Source organism: Bombyx mori, chromosome 17 (genome assembly GCF_030269925.1).
Source record: "Bombyx mori chromosome 17, ASM3026992v2".
In the NCBI taxonomy this organism is placed as follows: domain Eukaryota; kingdom Metazoa; phylum Arthropoda; class Insecta; order Lepidoptera; family Bombycidae; genus Bombyx; species Bombyx mori.
The window spans coordinates 5091058-5113018 of NC_085123.1; the positions used below are offsets into that span (position 1 = coordinate 5091058).

Consider the following 21961-nt stretch of genomic DNA (forward strand, 5'->3'; position numbering starts at 1 on the left):
TGTTGTCATCGCATTTTTCCCCTACCTAATCACCAGTAGCCTCTAGGGGCTGTTCCAGCTACGCATGGTTTGGATCGCTGAATCTACCATATCGGAATGTTGGCGATCCACCGAGAAGATCTCGCGAGAAACTCAGTGAGTTGTGTCTGTATTAAGTTTCAAACCGAACTCTTCGCTTCGATGAACACTACATAGACGAAATAAAACACAGTATTCGTAAATCCTTATGTTCGAATTTATTCATAAACGGGATTGTCAAAATCGAGAACTCTGGTATGTAGATGAATAGTAAAAAGCGAATTAAACTAGAAATGTTAAAAGAAAACAAGGAAGCTGTAAGCACGTTATGATTTAAATCAATATATTGACATTTTTTTTTTTTTTTTTTTTTTTTTTGTCAGGAGGAAATCGCCGGACTTCCGCCCTTCACTGGGGATGAAGGGCGGGGCATGTCGGAGTCGAACCGACTAAAACCTCCTGTCTCTCAACAACCAACGTCCAAACCTCGCATGAGACAAAACTCATGAAAAGGCAAAGGGGGGAAAGTGAAGCGTTTAGTGCGGAGCACATCTCTCCCATCACCCTCCCCCTCGGGACGCCGGACTGGCGGTCGTCGGCGCCACGACCACCAGCCCTCTCGGTCGGCAAATATATTGACATAGACAATACAATGACGTTGATTCGCTTTTTCTTAATTGTCATCTACATCTAATTTGTCAAATGAATGAATTATAGGTTAGCTGAGCTTTCCAAAATATAAACAAGCGATTTAAATCGAAAAAATTAAGATTATTTGAAATGGACGAATTCGTAAACTATATTCTATTAATTTTAGTGATACTTCCAGTGGTATTATTCATCAATCTATGGGCCGGTATCGGCTGGGAATTGTTTGTTAACAATTAAAGGTGACCAGATAAGATTTTTGAGTTTACTTGTATGATCTAATTTTTTTTTTCGTTCATAATGAATTTAAAAATAAAGGCTGAATCATTCAAACAGTTTTTATTGTCTTCGACGAGAGATGTGTGTACGGCCCATCACAAATGGTTCCTATCACTCATGAACAATAGCAATATCAGAGATACAGCCAAACTGCTACACACCTCTGGAGACTCTTTAAGTAATTTAATTTGAAGAAGGACATATTATAGGGCTCAGGAAAACCTGGATGTAGGTGCAACTATGCTGAAGCTAAATGGTTGTACCAATACTATTATCTGAAAATCAAGAATAGATTCTACTTTGGTGTTGGGTGACAGAAATCTCAGGGTTTTAGCCTTAGATTTTACAGTATCAAGCTTTAATAGAACCAAAGCTCTGAAGATCTTGAGAATCCCAATTTTTTTTTGTTCTTGCTAATTTGTCAATTGACATTGTTATTTGACATATGGTGAGCCTAACCTTGTAGGTACTAGCAGCCTGCGAAAATCTACCGCAAAGCAGATTGAAAAGTAGGATAGCGGTTCTATTCGTAGAATTCAGAGATTCTTATATCACAATGTGGGCATTTTGATATCTATAGACTAATAATCGCTCAACATTAGGTGCACCTAATAATCTACCAATATTTTATAAGTCGTCGTGGTCTAAAGGATAAGACGTCCGGCGTTCGAATCGCAGGCAAGTACCAATTTTTCTGATGAAATACGTACTTAACAAATGTTCACGATTGACTTCCGCGGTGAAGTAATAACATCGTGTAATAAAAGTCAAACCGCAAAATTATAATTTGCGTAATCACTGGTGGTAGGACCTTTTATGAGTCCGCAAGGGTAGGTACCACTACCCTGCCTATTTCTGCCGTGAAGCAGTAATGTGTTTCGGCTTGAAGGGTGGGGCAGCCATTGTAACTATACTGAGACCTTAGAACTTATATCTCAAGGTGGGTGGCGCATTTACGTTGTAGATGTCTATGGGCTCCAGTAACCACTTAACACCAGTTGGGCTGTGAGCTCGTCCACCCATCTAACAAAGAAAAAAAAGGTTAAAAAAAATTATTGACAGAACAGTTTTAACTAAAAAGGTAGGTAGGTAATGAAATTTAAATTATATCACAAAGTTTATTCCCTTAAACATGTCAATATATTATTCTTATAAAAAATATCACTTTAGGTTTAACCATGTTATACAGATTTTTGTTATTAAACTTAAAATAGTATATGGTTAAAATATGATAATATATGATTAAAAAATAAATTACTAATTTTAAAAATCACAATTAAGTCCAAGAAAGAAGATAAATTAAACCTTCAATAATATATTCACTTTGATATTTTCTAAGTACATTTCATTTTAATGATTCAAAATTGTTATGAGAAAAAATGTAAAATATATTCTAAACTTCAATTGCAAGTTGTAGACTTAATTAGAACTACTTTTATGGTTTTCATGGTGATGAACAATAGTTGAAGTATTCGAAACATAAGAGATAATAAATTGAAACTAATATGTTAAACTGCAAAAGGAGTTTTAATTAGGTCTACAATCTTTGAAATTTAAATAAAATGTAATCTAAACAAAATTCTCGATCTGTTTCAAAATTCTACAAATACAATCAATCTAAGGAGCCCAATTTAAGTTTTCCAAAATTTTTATACGCAAAAATAAATGAAATAAAATTAACAGTATTTAATTTTATTGTAAGTAATTAAGTGTAATTAATTTGATCTAGTGAAGCGAGATCGAGAGAAAATGAATAAAATATATCCTCAGGAAGAATTGTATTGATTATGATAAATTTTCAAAACTGTTATAAAGGTATAATATAAGGCCTAATATAAAGACAAGAAGACAACAAAAAATTAAGGAAAATAATTGAAATGTATAGGAAAAAGAATATTTACAATAAAAAAACTCTAAATCCTACCTAAAGTGCTTGAACTGTCTCTAGAATTCCACGGCGATGCAAAAATTTAAAACAGTTTATAGGAATGCCCTTAGCAACATTGCTTCAGGTTTTACCTAAAAAATGTTTTGAAGTAATTTTCCTAAAAGTTTTTTTTTGGGGTACATAATATATAGTTGTTTTCTCATGTTTATCAAATTATAAAAACTAAATTACAAAAAAAATTAATCAAACTCATTACATTATTTATTAATTAAAATGATTTTAAACAAAATACTTTTAAGAAAATTTAATACTCATTGTGATGCAAAAAAAATAGGAAAATTTCTAAGAGAATAGTACATCACCAGTAATATGTTTTATCACTTCATTATTCTTTGGAGATATGGCAGTCCATAGTAATACGATATTACAGCTACCTACATATCTGTGTTCTAAACAATAAAAGTTAAATTTCACTAGAGAGCACCAACTCCTCCATTCCCATATGTCCTCGATGTCTCCATACTCGGTACCGAGCGATATCTTTCCGAGTGACTATACCAACAACCTGTATGAAAAATTCAAAGTTATAAAAATATTTTTTGGAACGAAGCTCTTTATGGGACGATGCGGGGGGTACCCTAACCAGGAAAAAACGTCCGTAACGTAAGATTTTTATTAGTAATGCACACATTGTACAATAACTTAACTTTGTAATAACGTACAAATTAGTAATGCACACAGTGTACGACTTAACTTTGTAATAACGTACAAAAAATAACATTTTTTTATCATTCATTTACCACGATCTCAGAGCGTTCATTTGCGCAATACACTAACTCTTATGCAAACAATCGTGAATGAAGTATACCACAATAAGTTCGCACGTTACCGAATGACCGTGGGTTGTTGCGAAACCTCCAGTTTTATTTTCTTTATACCTCGAATAGAACTTAAAATTAATATTCTTATAATAAGGAGCCTCGTTCCTATCCGGTGTCCCAGGATACCACACATCTTTTTTTTATTCCTACATAATTACCACAATAAAATTTAATTGGCAAGTTGTCTGCAGCCTAGACGCTGTGGGACGCCACACTATGAAATCACAATTGCATCTCGTTCCAGGAATTTATTGGAATGCCAATAAATAAAAATTTGCTTCCGTTTCGTATCGCCCGGGACCGGATCGCATGAGGCTTTACGGCGGAAGTAGGACTGTGAGAGCAATTCGTGCAGGCCTCTACACTTCTAACTCATAATAGTTCAACAATTTTCTTTTCCCTACCCATGCGCTGGTAGCCTAAGGGTTATTTCAGCTACACCCAGACATTTAGGTGAGCTCACAGCCTCAACCTGAGAGAATCTGCTAACACTAGCCCTAACATGAGCAGTGCTTTTAGAATCTACTATCGGATCGGATTCATAACCTACTGAGAAGATCCAGAGAGAAACTCAGTGAGCTGTGTCTATGGATTAAATAAACTAAAACTGTAAGATTCAATAATATCCAAGACTAGTCTTTATAAAGTACTAGTGACCCGCTCCGGCTCTGCTCGAGTCTAACAAAAATTTCAACGATATTTGACGTTTTATTTTTTTAAATAAAATAACGTTTATTGCGGCCTAACTATAATAGTCAAGGCGAATTTACATTACGAAATTAGTGGCATGAAATTAATTTCGTGACATTAGTTTTACCAACAGTTTCACGTGTAATTTTATACTTTCGTAATGCATGCATTAATTTCATGCATGCAAATTAGTTTCGCGCCCTGCGCGATTTTTTGGTGAAATTAGTTTCATGCAACTAATTTGATAGTTTAGACGCGACATGAAACTAATGTCGCGAAAGGGCCTGCGCTGTGCGGACGTGTGTATTGTTAGTTCGGACGCGCTTCAAGCCTTGAAAATGGCAAAACAACAATGGGGTACAGAAAAAAAATATGATCTTATTAATGAATATCAGCGACAAGGGTGTCTCTGGGACCCGAAACACCTACAGTAAAAAATCAAAATTATCTTCACTCATTCGAAAATAGTTTTTATAACTCTCAGGATCTTCATCTGTTAATTCAGAGATTAACTTCATTGCACCTAAATGCCTTTTTGTTGACCATCCTCGAATCTACCAACTTTTTTTTCCTTGATAGTCTTTTTTTAAGTTTATAGGTATATAAGCATTTCTTTAGCTACATTGAATATAGCAAATTATAGCTTTGATGCTGAAGGCGCCATGGTTACTGCGATACTGTGGATTTCGAGACACTAATTTTTTAACGAAATTACTTTCGCATATATCGAAACTACTTTCGTGAAACTGAGCTCAACATGCATGACACTAATTTCGTAATGTAAATCCCGCATAAGACATATGCTGTCGCGACACTTTTTGTAAATAATAATGTGTTCTACAAAGTCGTAGTATATTATTCTATCATGAATAGTTTTCGCAGGGCACGCGATGTAAAGAATATTTTAGGAAATTTTGTTACACCTTGGGTTACATTATTTGAGTTTCAGTAAGGATCCCTAATTTTTTCAAAAAAGATTAGGCTGTCACTCGGGAATAGTGTAGCTTCCAAACAGTGAAAGAATTTTTCAAATCGGTTCAGTAGTTTCGGAGCCTATTCAATACAAACAAACAAATCTTTCCTCTTTATAATATTAGTATAGAGAAGTTCACTTTGAAGATATATTAATTTCAAATTGTCGGTCCTTATAAATAAAATGAAAACAAATACCACAATAAGGTGTACACACCTCATTGACATCGTTGACAATGGGCAAGTGGCGCAACCCGAGGGCCCTGAAGAGCCTGAAGAGCCGCGGCAGGGAGGCGCGATGCGGCAACGTGTACGGCGATGGGTTCATGAACGGTCGGAGGTCTATCATGCAGGACTTCTCCCAATCTAATATCTCGAGCTTCGGAGAAAAAAAAGACAACTGCTTGAAATTTCTACCCTCCACGGTGTTTCCCGAGCGCTATGACATGTCCTTTTTCAAACGAGGCTTGTGGAGAGTATTAAGCGGTAGGCAGCGGCTTGGCTCTGCCCCTGGCATTGCTGAAGTCCATGGGCGACGGTAACCACTCACCATCAGGTGAGCCGTATGCTCGTCTGATCACAAGGGCAATTAAAAAAAATTTTTTTTTTTACCTTGAATAAGCTTCAAGGTAATTTTTTTTAGGTAATTTGAAATTTTTTCTTTTCATAACCGGTTGCCCGGAACACATACCACAGGGGAAAATCAATCTGGAAAGTTTATTCTATATATTAATACGTGAAGGAAAAAAGTGTGTGTGTCCGCTCCGACGCACGACTGGAGTTTACTGGATATAAAAAATTAAACGAAACAATACGAGAAATAGTTCTATATTACGACAACACGATACACTACAGATTATTAACAAATTAACGAGACACAAAACAAACGACTAACAAATATATGAAAATACAATAATGAGAGAAACGCGCGATCAGTACGAGGCTTTGTGGCGGACTGCCGGCGCAGGCGCATAACGCATTTCGTGTGACATGCTAGTACGATTTTGGTCCCCATAATTTTCATACCCCGGGCCTATATATGTAAATCGATTCTAAAGGAGTAAACTCCAAAAACTTTATATCTCTTTTTACAAAAATTGCGCGGACGGAGGAGTATGAAATTTCCCACACTTATAGAGAATATAGAGAAGGAGTGCAGAATGTTAATATTTTTTTTAAATTATGCCTAAAAATAGCTTAAATCAATAAAAAAAACATTACACACACTACCATGTATTTGACGCACACACATGCATGAGCATACTATTTATTTATTGTAAAAAATTTGTTCTTGACGTCTGTAGTCAAATTGAGAATAGATTAAAATTAAATATTGTTTCTCTTTATTAATATTTTTCTATAGTGTAGTCTTGGCGAAATTTGTGATTATAGAAGTATAAGTCTTTGAAAATACAATCGTAATAGTGTACAAACTTACAATTTCAATTAATTATAGTCGAATTTCAACTACTGCGGGACCTCTAGTTAAAAATTAATTGATCAATAAATGTTTTATGTGATACTCACCTCATCTATAGATGGGAATCGTGGATATTCCTTCCTGAACATATCCATGTCCACCTGGAAATTCGACCACGTCGTGTTCGCGTTTTCATTGTATATTTTATTCTGCAACAGCACTATTAACTGGGAGCGCAGTATCAGTCCACGAAGACGTTTGTATGTCGTTACTTCGGACTGAAACAGATAAACGATTGTAATTTCCCCGTAGACACAGCCCACTGAGTTTCTCGCCGGATCTTCTCAGTGGGTCGCGTTTCCGATCCGGTGGTAGATTCTGCGAAGCACTGCCCTTGCTATGGTCAGTGTTAGCATCAATCTGGTTTGACCCCGTGAGCTCACCTACTGGTTAAGGTTACGCTGAAATAGCCTCTCAAGGCTCTCAGCTTAGGTAGAAAGAAAAAAAGTAATTTGTCGTTCAGAAATTATACTTTTTTTAATAGTGAGACTGTTTGTTTTCATGATTTATTAAATAGAAATAATTGGCAAATACAGTGGCTAGTTAGCTATATGGTAGACTAAGTGCGAAATGTAATCAGTAGCCAACGAATAGATTATACTTCATAAATGTCAGCTGGGAAATACACTTAGCACATGGCAACATTGCCCAAATTCACAGTAAATACGCCCAAACTAATATGCTGAGAAAATAGCGGTTTCCATCTTGAATCTATTGTTACAAATATTCTTTGTTTGATATTCGGGTTGTATACATTCAAATTTATCATCAGGCATCATCTGTCTGTCATTAAAAGAGTATAAAATAACACTAGATTTATCCAAAAATTTTAAAGGACATTCCCTAAATTATAGTACAAAATGACTCGCGTTCCCTTTAGCTTCTGCTGTCATACCCGATCTTGTGGACCGAATGGTAAACAGTCGACTTCGCCCTAAGCACGTCATTACGGATCCTTCCGTTCCATTAACGAGGTACCACAAGCACCGGTCATCGTCCTCGTCGAACCCGCTTGCGACGAAGGGCTCGACGAATAAATTAACCCATAGACAAAACTCACTGAGTTTCTCGCCTGATCTCATCAGTGGGTCGCGTTTCCGATCCGGTGGTAGATTTTGCGAAGCACTGTTCTCGCTAGGGCCAGTGTTAGCAACGTTGTCAGGCTTGCGCCCCGTGAGCTCACCTACTTATTAGTGTTACGCTGACTCTATTACGTAGGTATTAGATAAGAATTGTGTTCCAAAAATAATGATACTCAGTGGCAGACTCAATGACCCCTGTAAAGTTTAACCTAGACTTACATCATCAGCGAGGGGCGGGTCAACGACCGGGAACCCGTTGTAGGAAACCAGCTTAAGTATCTCGACGATGTGTCCAACGTTCTCGACCGTTCGCAACGTGAACACCGGATGCGACATTACTTCGGACGCGTACACGTTGTGCGCCAACGGAGGCGGCTCCCACGGCAACAGCGGCACGCCCGCCAGCTGGATATATATATCGTAGATACCCTGAACGCAACATCAATAGTTAATTTTATATATAGATATCGACGCTTGAAAGGCAAACGTGACTAAGCGACAATGCGTGAACTTTACAGTAGACTAATTTAAAGTTGAAATACTTGAAAACAAAATTTATTTTAACGAATCTAGCTGTAGTACGTTTGCCTTTCAAGCAAAACATATTATGTTAGAGGAAGTCTGAAAGTGGCACCTGTGACAGAGAAGCTGAGAAGTACGCGTTTGGGATGGTATGGACATGTGATGATACGAAATGAAAATGAGTTTGGTAAGAGAGTGTTAACTATGAATGTGGAAGGATATAGAGGAAGAGGTAGACCTAAGAAGAAATGGATGGATTACGTGAAAGACGATATGGGTAAGAGGGGAGTGAGCGAAGAAATGGTATATGATAGAAGAGTATGGAAGGAGAAAACATGCTGCGCCGACCCCTGGCAACTGGGAGAAGGGCAGGAGAATGATGATATATCTTTTTCATCTATAATAAACAAGTCGTCGTGGCCTAAAGGATAAAACGTCCGGTGCATTCGTATCTAACGATGCAACGGTGTTCGAATACCGCAGGCAGATGCCAATTTTTCTAATGAAGTACGTACTTAACAAACGTTCAGGATCGACTTCCACGGTGAATGAATAATATCGTGTAATAAAAATCAAACACGCAAAATTATAATTTGCGTAATTAGTGGTGGTAGGACCTCTTGTGAGTCCGCGCGGGTAGGTACCACCGGCCTTCCTATTTCTGCCGTGAAGCAGTAATGCGTTTCGGTTTGAAGGGCGGGGCAGCGGTTCTAACTATACTGAGACCTTAAAACTTATATCTCAAGGTGGGTGGCGCATTTACTTTGTAGATGTCTATGGGCTCCAGTAACCACTTAACACCAGATGGGCTGTGAGATCGTTCTTTTTCATCTAGGTATATTAAACAAAATTTAATTAAAAAACAATTTAGATATGTACTTCGAACATATCTGTATGTACATACTCGCTCATATAAGGAGATGTGTATTTGCGAGTATAGGCATTGTGTGCAGACTCTGAAACGATTGGAAGGACTTCAGTGAAGTTTTAGGTAATCTTCAGACTAACAAGTACTTTTACTATCACTTTTTTACTATTTTCATTATGTAGATATATTTATATTTATCATCACTATCATACTCTGGTAATCAGGACAAGCTAAGAGAATTAAAAACCAAGTATATTAAAAAGCAGCCGCTAAAAAGGAGTCAATTAAGGTGGTGCCATAGTAGCAAGTGGAAGGTTTTTAAAAACAGCGCCACAAACTATTAGAGGAATGAATAAACACTTTCTACATAAATAGTAATAAAAATAATTGAGGTTTTAAGTACTGCATTTTTTTTTTTTATTTATTGCTTAGATGATTGGACGAGCTCACAGCCCACCTGGTGTTAAGTGGTTACTGGAGCCCATAGACATCCACAACGTAAATGCGCCACCCACCTTGAGATATAAGTTCTAAGGTCTCAAGTATAGTTACTTAGTTAGTTTAATTACACTTCTCAAGAAAAATAATAAATTAGTCAATTTCACAATGTTTAAAACAAGTCTATATTTTAAACATTTCCATTTCCTACACTAGCGCTACAGGTGGACACTTTTTCAATTTGTCCCCAATACTAGACGGTCCTTACTTCTACCCTCCATAGCTTTACGAAAAGGAAACAAAAATGTTGACTTACTTCATTGAAGAAATCGCCTATCCATTTGGCCACGACCAGCGTGATGATGATGGGCAGGGCGTTTGATATCTGTCCCGTTGTCTCTATAATAATGACCGTTAATGATATCGTCATCCGTACGACGCCTCCCAGTTGAGCGGCCGCGCCGACAAGCGCGTACTTGGCAGGGTTAATAGTCTAAAAAATATTAAGTAATCTTATCTAAAAAGATTAGTAACTTTTTTAGTAACGGATGAGGCACATCGCATAGGATATCTGCTGCCTGTTGTGAAATATTTTTCTGGTTTTACCTTAGTTGAGCTGGACTTGTCTAGTTAAAATTAGTATTAATTAAAGACCAGGTTACAAACCCAGGTAAAAATAATAGTAGTCAATTTTCGTTTCAAATAAATTTTACACAATTGAATATCTTTTAGATATAGAACATATATTAATAGGATAAACACACTTGCTATGGCTTATTTTTTCCTTACTGAAAAACTAAAATGTTCAGACTGGTCACCCCTATCGGTAAGACGGTATGTATATTATTATTATATTACATACATAACTTTTTTTTATTTGTAAAACCAGCTAATAGCAATTGATACAATTCTTTTATCATGTCAAACATGACGACAGTAAATATCCTGTTACAAACTCTTTGGGAACGTTGGTAAAATATTTTTTTTTCCACAGACTATAAAACCAGAACACATACAGGATAGAAAATTCGAAAAAAACAAATTTGACCAACATACCTTGGAAGGTAACATGTACTGTATGGATATAGCGAGCAATCTTCCCCATGCGGCGCCGGTCAGCAGGTTCGGTATGAACAAGCCGCTTGAAACGGCCAGACCGAACGTCCACGTCGAGAGCAGGAAGTAGCATACGACGAACATTAGTATAGACCAGGGCTTGTACGAGCCCATCGGGTCGTGGAGGAACGATCGCACCGACGCTTCGGGCGTTTGGAACCATATCGCGGCTAGCGCGTTGTACTCGCCGTCTTCGCAGTATAACTGTATGATTAATGATAGGGTAATTTTACCAAGCATTCTCTGTATCTAATAGACAAAGATCGACAAATTAAAGTATTCTGAAACTAAATAAATAAATTAGTTTTTTTTTTTTAAATCCTACCTAAGTTGATAGCCTTGAGAGGCTATTTCAGCGTAACCTTAACTAGTAGGTGAGCTCACGGAGCTCAAACCTGACGACGTTGCTAACACGAACCCCAGCAAGAGCCGTGCTTCGCAGAATCTACCACCGGATCGGAAACGCGACCCACTGAGAAGATCCGGCGAGAAACTCAGTGGGCTAGTTTTGTGTTGTTCAGTTCGAGCACCGGGTAATTGAATACTCCAGAGAGTCTCACAAACAAGTTCGAAAAGGAATGGCGGCAAGTAACGAGCGAGGCGCGGGCGTGGGTTCGGTGGGTGCGGATGAACCATAGATAATACACTTAATATGCCGGCGTCCGAAAAGCGCGCGTGAGGCGTGCTAAAAGGGAAACTCCTTGCTCAATACTCTTTGAGTCGCGCCGGGAGCCGACAACGACAGCCCTTAGTTGGTCGCGGCAGGCGTTTGGGTTGCTATAATGGTTAAATATTCGTTTTTTAATTGCTTTTGTAGGCAGACGAGCATACGGGCCACCGGAGTGGTCACCGTCGCTCATGGACGTCAGCAATGCTAGGGGCAGAGCCAAGCAGCTGCCTACCATTAAGTAATCTCCACAAGCCTCGTTTGAAGGACATGTCATAGCGCTCGGAAAACACCGCGAAGGGGAATTCATTCCAAAGCCGGATGGTACGTATGTTTTTGTATAAGGTACGTACATATTCGCGATAAAATAATTTAGCACTTGACACGCAGACATTATATGAAATCAACAAACTAGACTTAAATTCGATTCAATAGCAATACTTTTACCGGCCGTTTTGTGGTATAATTTTTAGAAATCAGTCTTTAAATTAATTGATTCATGTCTTTGATAGATGATCATTAATTTATGAGGTTTATTTTTTTATTTATATTTGAGTTATTGTTCGGCATTTACATTAGAACAATTTATTAAATTCTTATACTTTTGGTAACGAAAAGTAATATCGTATAGAGATGTTGCGTTTATTATTAATACAAGTAAAATTCGATAAATGAATTAAAATCGCAATTATGACAACTTTTACGGTTGAATCTTGCGTTTTGATTGTAATAAAAAATTAAAGAAAGAACAAATATTAGACAAGGAAAAAATAGATAGCTTTGCATGTGTGGCCACGAAACCGTACGTAATAATCGCTGTCATTGTAATTAGGACATCATAAAATAGAAAGAGACAACATCAGAAGGAAAGAGTAAACACACCTGTAAGGGTACGTTTGTAGGGTCCTCCCCGAGGGGACGACAGTCGTCGAGTAAGAACATCATCAGAAAACCGCAGGTCGCGCTCGCCGCAGCCACCAGACACGCCTCCACAACCCGCAACCACGGGGCGCATATGTATCTAAAGAACACGAAACACCATAAACGATGACATTCAAAAACCGAATTCCGACTGTCTAATAAATTCTAGAATATTCTAGATGAAGAGATTCAACCCGTCAATACCGGTGCTGCTTTTGGTGGATACATACGTCTATCGAATGTTCCCGGTCACCGTCCTCGTCGAAGCCGTCGCTTGCGACGAAGGGCTCGACGAGCGAATTAACCCATAGACACAGCCCACTGAGTTTCTCGCTGGATCTTCTCAGTGGGTCCCGTTTCCGATCCAGTGGTAGATTCTGCGAAGCACTGCTCTTGCTAGGGTCAGTGTTAGTAACAATCACGTTTGAGCCCCGTGAGCTCACCTACACACGCTAGGCTGAAGCTGAAATAGCCTCTCAAGGTTATCAGCATAGGTAGGGAAAAAATAATCGATAGTAGTCCAGTAGGTAGGAGTATGCAGTGACCCTTTGATGACTAGCTACAGAAATGAAGAGATTTTCTAACGAATCATCATCATGTGTTAAGGAAAGTGAATCTTCTAGCTTGCTCGTAGCTTGTCTCCCACGTGTGCTATTGCTACGAACCGCAAGCTGCCATTTTGATTTGCCACCCCAGTTTTTGACGTTTATGAAATATTCGTCAATTGTCATTCACTGAGCAAGCACCTAAGCATTTGGTTCAGAAAAATTTCAAAATCAGTGAATTCCGACCTTATGCGCTCCAATTGCTAACGGAATGTATAGAAGTTTTTCATGTAAAATGTAATATGATATAATTCCTAAATAGCACATCGCAAGTGAACAAACTTCTCATGACTCACCGAAGTCGAGACCAATAAGTTCTGAATCTTAGTACCTACGTCTATCACTCACTTTAGAGAAAAAACCTAGAGAGTTAGGATAAGACCTTCGCTAGTGGTAGGACGTCTTGTGAGCCCGCACAAATAGATACCACCGCCCTGCCTATTTTTGTCGTGAAGCGTTTGAAGGGTGGGGCAGCCGTTGTACTGTAAAAACTGATATTTAGAACTCATGCCTCGAGGTGGGTGGCGGCATTTACCTTGGGGTAACCACTTAACACCGGATGGGCCGTAAGCCTGTCCTCCAATCTAAGCAAAGGAACATTAAATACCTGAAATATTATGTTAATATGGTAGTATAATAAAATTTAATTTCATGTTCATTTTGCACAATTCACGATTTCCGACGTTCCGAATACCTTGGTTGTTGGTCAATTAAGGTGCTTTTTTTTGTTCCTACCTAACCCGATAGCCTTGAGAGGCTTTGTCAGCGTAACCCTAATAAGTAAGTGAGCTCAAGGGTCTCAAGTCTGACGACGTTGCTAACACTAACCCTAGCAAGAGCGGTACTTCGCAGAATCTACCACCGGATCGGAAACGCGACCCACTGAGAAAATCCGACGAGAAACTCAGTGGGCAGCGTCTGTAGGTAAGGGAAATTGTTTCAATGAGTTACTAATAATGTTTACCTTATTCTAAACACCGCCAATTTGTAGTTGAGAAAATTCCACAAGGCCCCCAAAAGGCCTCCGACCACACCGAAGAGCATAAATACTGGCAACTCGTAAAATTGAAATGGGAATGGTTCCATTTTACCCAGATTTAAAAGACCTGAAATCATTTAGGAATTGTCAGTCGGTTCTGTCCAATCAGACAACAGAGACAGGCATAATATTGCAATCATAATAATTTTTAACGGTTGAACGAAGACGCGGTTCATTTATAGCATAGGTATGCGTGTTTTATCAAGTGCATTCGTTTATTTGTTCCCAACTTGTTCCTGATACTTTACCTGGATAGCTGAGCTCGCCCGGGTGGCCGTGGTAAGCCGACAAAGCGCAGTTCAAAGTAAATGTGGATACGACCGTCCCAAAAAACGTTCGCCATGTCAGAGCCTGATTCCAAAAACTAGTGCCTTCTTCTAATGAAAATAACACACCGCCTGAAATTGTTACACTTATTTATTTTATATACAGTTATTTCCTTGGATCGTTGTTAAAATCTATTAAACTTTACTTTTTGGAGGTTGTGATCCCTAGTGTAACGTCGGCTTTAGAGTTGTTACTAGTCGCATCGACTGAATAAAATAATAAAATTTTGTTGTTGTCATACCTATAGGGGCTCCAAAAGCAGCGGAAACCCCAGCCGCCGCTCCAGCGGAAACGAAATCCCTCTTCTCGTGATCCTCGCGGAAATACTGAAATATCTTGAAGTCTTTATTGAACGTCGTGCTCTTTCCTTGAGATATTCCCGCCGCCACAACCGAACCGCTGTGGATCATTGGACCTTCCTGTAAATGACACAAGCTTTTGTCCTTGACTTTTTCAAAATAAGTAATTACATTCCGTCGATAAAATAAACAACTATATTCTTAATAATGTCCCCATTGCGAGTACTTATCATCCCATACATACAGGAGCTGCACAAATTTTAGTATAGTCTCAAACTATGATCACTGTGTGATAGAAACATTACAGAAAGTATGTGACAGAAATATACGTCAAACAAAGTATAAATAATTAATTGGAGACAAGTTGATAATTCACACGCGGCCCCAAACTAAGAATACCTGTCCTGTGGGAACCAGATACGGATATAAATACTTAAAGATTAAACACAAAGATAAAGAGCAAACAAATCTGTTTATCATACGAGCGTGTGCCCAATATGGAATCGAACTTACGACACGTCCAATAAAAAATAAATAAAAAAAAACTCCACACATCAGTCAGGGTCTCTTCAATCAAATGTCTTGCTATTTTCACTCCAAAGTATATTAAATGAAATATTGAATACCTTTCCTCCAGCAAGACCACCAACAACTGCTGTTATGACACCTACGGCTTTTACAATAAGGGTTTTAATCCTTACTACTCTAGGTACTTTAACTCCGTTCAGGTAACATTTTACTTGTGGTATGCCACTTCCTGCTGCCACTGGCTGAAAATATATTTTTAACGTTCATTATACAGATCGAAACAACGAATGAAGAAAGATAAATTAATGGAATTTTATATGAGAGATCCAACCGCATGGTAACTTTAAATATAATTTTAAATAATGAGGCAGTTAGGTTTGGCTTTAGAAAAAAATTATCTTACCTCAACATATGCAACTAGCATTGATCCAATAAACACTATACATATATTCGATAAAACCCATAATAAATATGGAATGTATAGTTTGTCTTGCAAGACATATTTATCAACAGCTGTTTACAAGTTCAGGAAATTGTTTTTAATAATAATAATAAAAATTTTACTTTTTTCTGAAAAAATGTTCTACTCGTGAGACATAGGTAATAGACCCAGTAATACAAAAAAAATTATTAAATAAAATTTTCGATTAATTCTATTTCCTTCACTACTTGTTCTTTTTGTAATTAATTACTATAATATAGCTTTATCAATTATGTCAAAGAACAATACATCACACACATAAAAAAAATCGAAAGCTCAAATATCTTTTGAGACATTATTGATTTCAGTATTGATTATTTCTTAACGTAAAATAATGAGTGATGTGAATGCTCTCGAAGATTAATCTGAAATTAAAGTAATATGTATTTTCATATATTTTTTACTTAGATAAGTGGAGGAGTTTACGGCTCATCAGGTGTTAAGTGGTTACCAGCGGCCCATAGACATCAACAACATATATGCCGCCACCCATCTTGAGACGTGAGTTTTAAAGACTCCCAGTTTTTACAGTACAATAGCTGCCCTACCCTTTAAACTGAATCCATTAGTTCTTTACGGCAGAAATAGGTAGAGGGTGGTGGTACCTACCCGTGCGTACTCACGAGACGTCCTAACACGAGTAATAACGCAAATTACAATTTTTGATGGCTTCATTTTTATTACACTATGTTATTCCTTCACTGTGGAAGAACATATAAGTTCTAATATGTGCACATATCTACTTTATTACGATAGGTAGTTTGCTGTATACACCATGGGGAACCATTTGTGTCTATAAATTTTAATTATTTTAATTATTTTACTTAGGGTACAATGTACAAACTTTTCATAAAATCTCACTTTTATTATAAGGTAAAGGGGCTATCGCTTTTTTTGACATCTATTACAAACTGTTTATTTTCGATGTTTTATTAAAAAAAAAAATTTTAATTTATTCTATATTATAAAGGATACATTTCTTGAGGGCTTTATATTTGATATTTGAGAATTCTTCAATGCAAATATCAATGAAAAATGCTATCAGCGCTGTGATAATACCAATCAACAAAATTATAAACCATCTCAATATATCCTTCCAAACTATAAATGGATATCCACGTTTTCGTTCTTCATCTAGGAGTAGATGATTTTCACAAGTGTCATAATCTAAGCTCTGGAAAGTAGGAAAGTAAGTGTAAGTGTAAGTGTAAGGAAAGTAAGTGGATTTTCAGCAAATTGCACACATACAAATGGAATTGAATTTTTAGTTTTGTTCCAGTTTTTATATTATAAAACCTTCTTACTTCATATTTAGCTGATAACACATTCAATGAGCCTGGTTCAATCTTTTGAACAATATTCCTCCTTCGGACTCCATGACTACCCTGTAATTCATTTTCATCAGAATCCTGAAAATGAAACAAAAAAACAACATTCTTCATAACTATATATATGACGTGTGAATACTCAATTTTGCCATTGCCATTTAGATGGTGAAGTGGCTATATATACTTAATGGTATTTTTATTTTTAGCATTTAACATAAAGTATGAATACGACACATGAGTCGACTATTATCAAAGCCGGCAATCTGACTTTTGGATAATTATTGGTAAACCAGAAAAACGAATTATTGACTTTGTATTCCATTGGCAGTCACAAAACTCTTCGGAACGACATCTTAGATAAATAACAGGTTAACTATTAACCTTTGTTTAATGCAGGTTTTGAACCGTATTCTTTGAAGGAGACGATTATATTCAAATCAATCTGTATTGACATATCAATAACATTTTTTTGTCCAAATGCACAGATTGCCACCTTTGATAATAGACGACTCACATCACTAAATAAAGATCAATATTCTAACAGAATATTTTATATTGTTAACATATAATCAAAGGAAAATATACTTCATTTAAATTAGAGAAAATATAACAATTTAAACTTAGCTAAAAACTCTAAAAGTCTATGATCATTAACAGCACTTGGATTTCATGTATACCTATTTGAAATTTCAACCTTCTAGCCAAGGTAATAAGACATAAAATAATGTCAGCATCATAGTCGGTTACTCTTGGCAGAGCAGTTATGTGGAATTCTGGTTTATTAAAGCCTTGACAGATGTTCTCCACAGTTTGCGAGCTGAGGCTTGGCGCACGCATTCGTTAAGTGGGGTTTTAGTAAGGTCTTTCCCCTGATCAGTCCAGCGCAGGGCGCTTCGTCCTAGTCGGTTTTGCGGGGCGGGTCTTGCGTGGTAGACGCCGCGCAGCGCCTCGCGCGCCTTTCTCAAGGCGTAGTCTCCCGGTAGGAATTGGAAGAAGAGGAGGACTTTGGTCTTCCTCTTCTCCCTCTTCTTCTCTGGAGGCGCCGGAGTCCGACATAACCCGGTCTATTACCCCTCTCGACCGGGTATCCGTAAATGGATTCCCCAGCGTTAAAAAAAAAAAAAAAAAAGTGCGCTTCGTCCACGAGATCTTTTACCATTAACCCTACCCAGAACAACAAGTTTCTTGATAAATAAGAATAGTCTATAGTGTATTAAATTTTATCAAACTCATGCAAATCATAGACATAATTAATATTTTTAACATCAGACTAGAAAGCATGTTTAGGCCAGAGAGCCAGGGTGGGAAACCCTGTGACAGACACCTTGTGTCTGAAATTTAATATCTCTCAGAAAGGAATGAGTAATCACTGCTTTCATGAGTCTTCCTTTTTTTTAAGTTATTTCTTAATAATATTTGTGAAAAAATACCTCAATGATTTTAAGTAATTACTGGAGCCCATAGACATCTATAACGTAAATGCCGCAATCCCACCCTTCAAACCGAAACACATTAGTGCTTCAAGGCAGAAATAGGCGGGGCGGTGGTACCTACCCATGTGGATTCACAAGATGTCCTACCAAGAGTAATTACGCAAACTATAATTTCGTGGCATTGATTTTTTATTACATTATGCTATTCCTTCACTGTGGAAGTCAATCCTAAGCTTTTGTTAAATACATATTTCATTAGAAAAATTGAATCATAAAAGTAATTTTATTTATATATTTATATTGCTCTGTAAACAAAGGAATGACATTTAAAATTTATTGTTTTCATTATATTTCAGAATTTATATTACTGAATTTTTAATACTTAAGCGACAGAACAAAATCTTTTAAATTTATGAACAAAATATTTTTTATATTTTGGCAGAAAAACCCTTTAGTACCCTTTTGCCTATTTGTGAATTTTCTTTTACTTTGTTTAGTAAACTAATAAGACACAATGAACTTTTTTCTATTAATAAAAATTTTGAACCATTTTCTTCCTGCCGTTATAAAAAAAAAATCAATAACAAAGCATATCCTACATTGAATCTGAATCTTGGAGTGTGCATTTCTTTTTCTATCTTATTGTTGGTAGCCCAAGGGGCTATTCCAACCAAAAACAGACTGGTGAGTTCACTGGGCTCAACCTAAGTGAACTGCTGACACTAGACACACTAGCAACAGCAGTGCTTAGCTGAATCTACCACCAATCGGAATCACAAGAAACTCAGTGCATTGTCTCAATCAGTAATTATAGTCTATTGAGTAAACATTAATAATTAAATAACAATAACGAATATCACTTTTTCACATTATTTTTATTTTTGTCTCCCTGAATTTATTAGCCTGTACAGCAGACACAGGACAACTTCTTACAACATGATAAGTTGGAGTTTGAATATAAATGTAATGGCAGGCAACGCTTGACACATGATTACAGATCTCATGATTACCGATATTAGAATTATTTTAAATGTTTAAAAAACAGATGATTGTCTTCTCGTAAGAAAAAGTCATGACTTCTCATCTAGACACGGTCCGAGAAACGTAAGAGTTTTATAAAAATATAAAGATAATAATTTTATAATGGTGTAACAGTGTTCAAACTATCTGCAATATAATTATAATGAAGCAGTGTGTTTTTAAATAGCCCCTTATCACCTACAGAACCCAATCCCCTCAAAATTAACCGTCCAACCTAATATTTGAATTACACTTTGAAATGTCATTCACAAACATTTGACTACATGTATCGCAAACAGTTTAATACCCATATTTATACTATGACTGTAATATTGGATTATTTTCTTAAGTACGAACACCTACCTCGTGATCGGGTTTATTTAATTCTGTGTAATTTGAGGAACTTGGTTCTTCATTGGCAACAAGTTGGGCAGTTTCCGATGTTGTTTCGGAAATTATTTCATCAGTATCGGATAAATGAGTATTATTACTCATTTTTCCTTACGCTATCACTAATTTACAATCAATGTCTCTAAATAATGAACGAAGATTTGTTTTTAGTTTTTAGACACTGACTAAAACAGTTTCACTTCGTCATGAATTGTTGAATATCATCATTAAGTAGGCGATACACATAACAATAATCTAAGTCTATTAAAAATTGTAATTTACAATAGATATACGTTTCTGTGGGCGTTCTTTGTTTAATTTTACAGTGCATATTGCATTCCATCCATGTTAATATTTTGAAAACTGACATAGAAAAACTTCTTATGTCAAACCGTCACAATGTGTCAATGTCAGCGCGTTGCATGTTTCCCCTTCAGTCGACATGCAAATAAAACGGCACAGGCAAAATTTCTTCTTATAGGCTTATTACACTTGGCTAAATTTAGTCGACTGAATTAAGTCGCTACGTAATTCAGTGAAGTGTAATAGCATTCAGTAAGCTAGCATACAAAATTAATTAGCAAGGATGGTTTCTAACTGACTAAATCATTTAGAAGCCTAATTAGAAACACATTTAGGAAGGTCTAATCGCATTTAGTTATTAATGATTTCAGTCGTCCCATAGCTCTCCGTGGGTAAGGACGGTTTAGTTTGTTTTTTACTTCTGAATAAAAAGTATTTATTTCAATCACCTTTATTTAATGTGCCAGACATTTATAAATAGCCCGAAATCTTAATATTACAACCAATCTTCCTTTTGGACTTATACTATCGTAGGATTATAGTTATATAATATTTATATAAGACTATCGTAGGATAGTATGCTGTTTTTGAATAAACGGCGTCCACAAGGTTTAATATTTGGTCAAACGATCTCGAATCCATTCGTAAATAATTTCTGAAGTCTGCTGGTTCTAAATCACTCATAATGTTCATATTTGCTAACTTTCCACGCAAATAAATATTTCTTCACCCATATTCTTCTTTTTTTATTTCAATTGAGCCGACAGCGAGGGCTACGCCAAGACCAATTTTTTGTTGTCTAGACAATACTGGGGCCATCCTCTTACACACACGACACGTCCAACTTCGTTGCGTTTAAGCTGGCAATAGATTCTGAATTCGGTCGACTAGATTTAGCCAAGTGTAATAAGCCTTTTAGTCAAAGGAACAAATGGTACTGACTATGAAAATAAAATTGAATGAAATGATATTTTACTTCCCCTATAAATCATGGGATAAAGTCTGCTGAAGATACGTGGTCACGGACTATGTCTATGTCTTGTGTGTGGGTGCCGTCATGGATACATCCAAGATGACTCCCAGGTACTTCCTGGCCCAGGGTATGGGTTGGCCGAAGAGGGTCATCGGAGGTGAGTCTGTGATTAAAGGCCCTTGTCTCTTTTTATTCATTTCCATATAAACATTGTAATCTCTAAATAGCTGTTAACATAGAGTTACTATTTTAACTGGAGTGCTTACTTCGTTTGACATAAAAACTAAAAATATACTTTATCTCTATGGCTTAAAGTTTATTTTTAAATAGCAAAAGATGTAAGGAAAAACGGTCTGAAAAGAGAATGATTATTAAGTGGTGGTGTCCCTCTCGCACATTTTACAAACAAAAAGCAGTGTTGCTAGCTTAGAGGATTTTCCATAAAATCTCGGAATTTGGACCCCCGTCTTAGTTATCAAAAATGGCTTTTAGTGGTTAGTGGATTTTTTAGTAGCTTGGGCGTTGTTGAAAATTATTGAAAAGGTTAAAATCAATCCACTTTACAGGATTTTAAGCATTTTATGACAATAATATATCTAAATGCATATTATTTAAACGATGTGACTTAAACTTAACTAGAAAATATTGCGACAATTTAGAATTTCCATCAACGTCAAAAATTAAATTGGTTCAACATAAACGTACAAAGTTATGGTGAATTTAGTTTCTGATGATGACAATTTATTAAAATAAATTATATAAGAA

General features: G+C 36.6%; 1 protein-coding gene across 1 annotated transcript; it reads right to left on the reverse strand.

Moving 5' to 3' along the window:
• Window positions 1-2049: 2049 nt before the first annotated feature.
• LOC101737845 (H(+)/Cl(-) exchange transporter 7) lies at window positions 2050-20323 on the reverse strand. Its single transcript, XM_004921875.5, has 15 exons — window positions 19894-20323; window positions 17054-17158; window positions 16725-16923; window positions 15672-15781; window positions 15367-15510; window positions 14683-14860; window positions 14363-14512; window positions 14040-14181; window positions 12432-12570; window positions 10823-11086; window positions 10083-10259; window positions 8158-8367; window positions 6904-7074; window positions 5594-5755; window positions 2050-3398 (listed from the first exon to the last, which is right to left on the reverse strand). Exons 1-15 carry the CDS (start codon window positions 20023-20025, stop codon window positions 3297-3299), a joined length of 2385 nt encoding a protein of 794 aa, XP_004921932.1. The 5' UTR covers window positions 20026-20323; the 3' UTR covers window positions 2050-3296.
• Between the last annotated feature and the right edge of the window lie 1638 nt (window positions 20324-21961).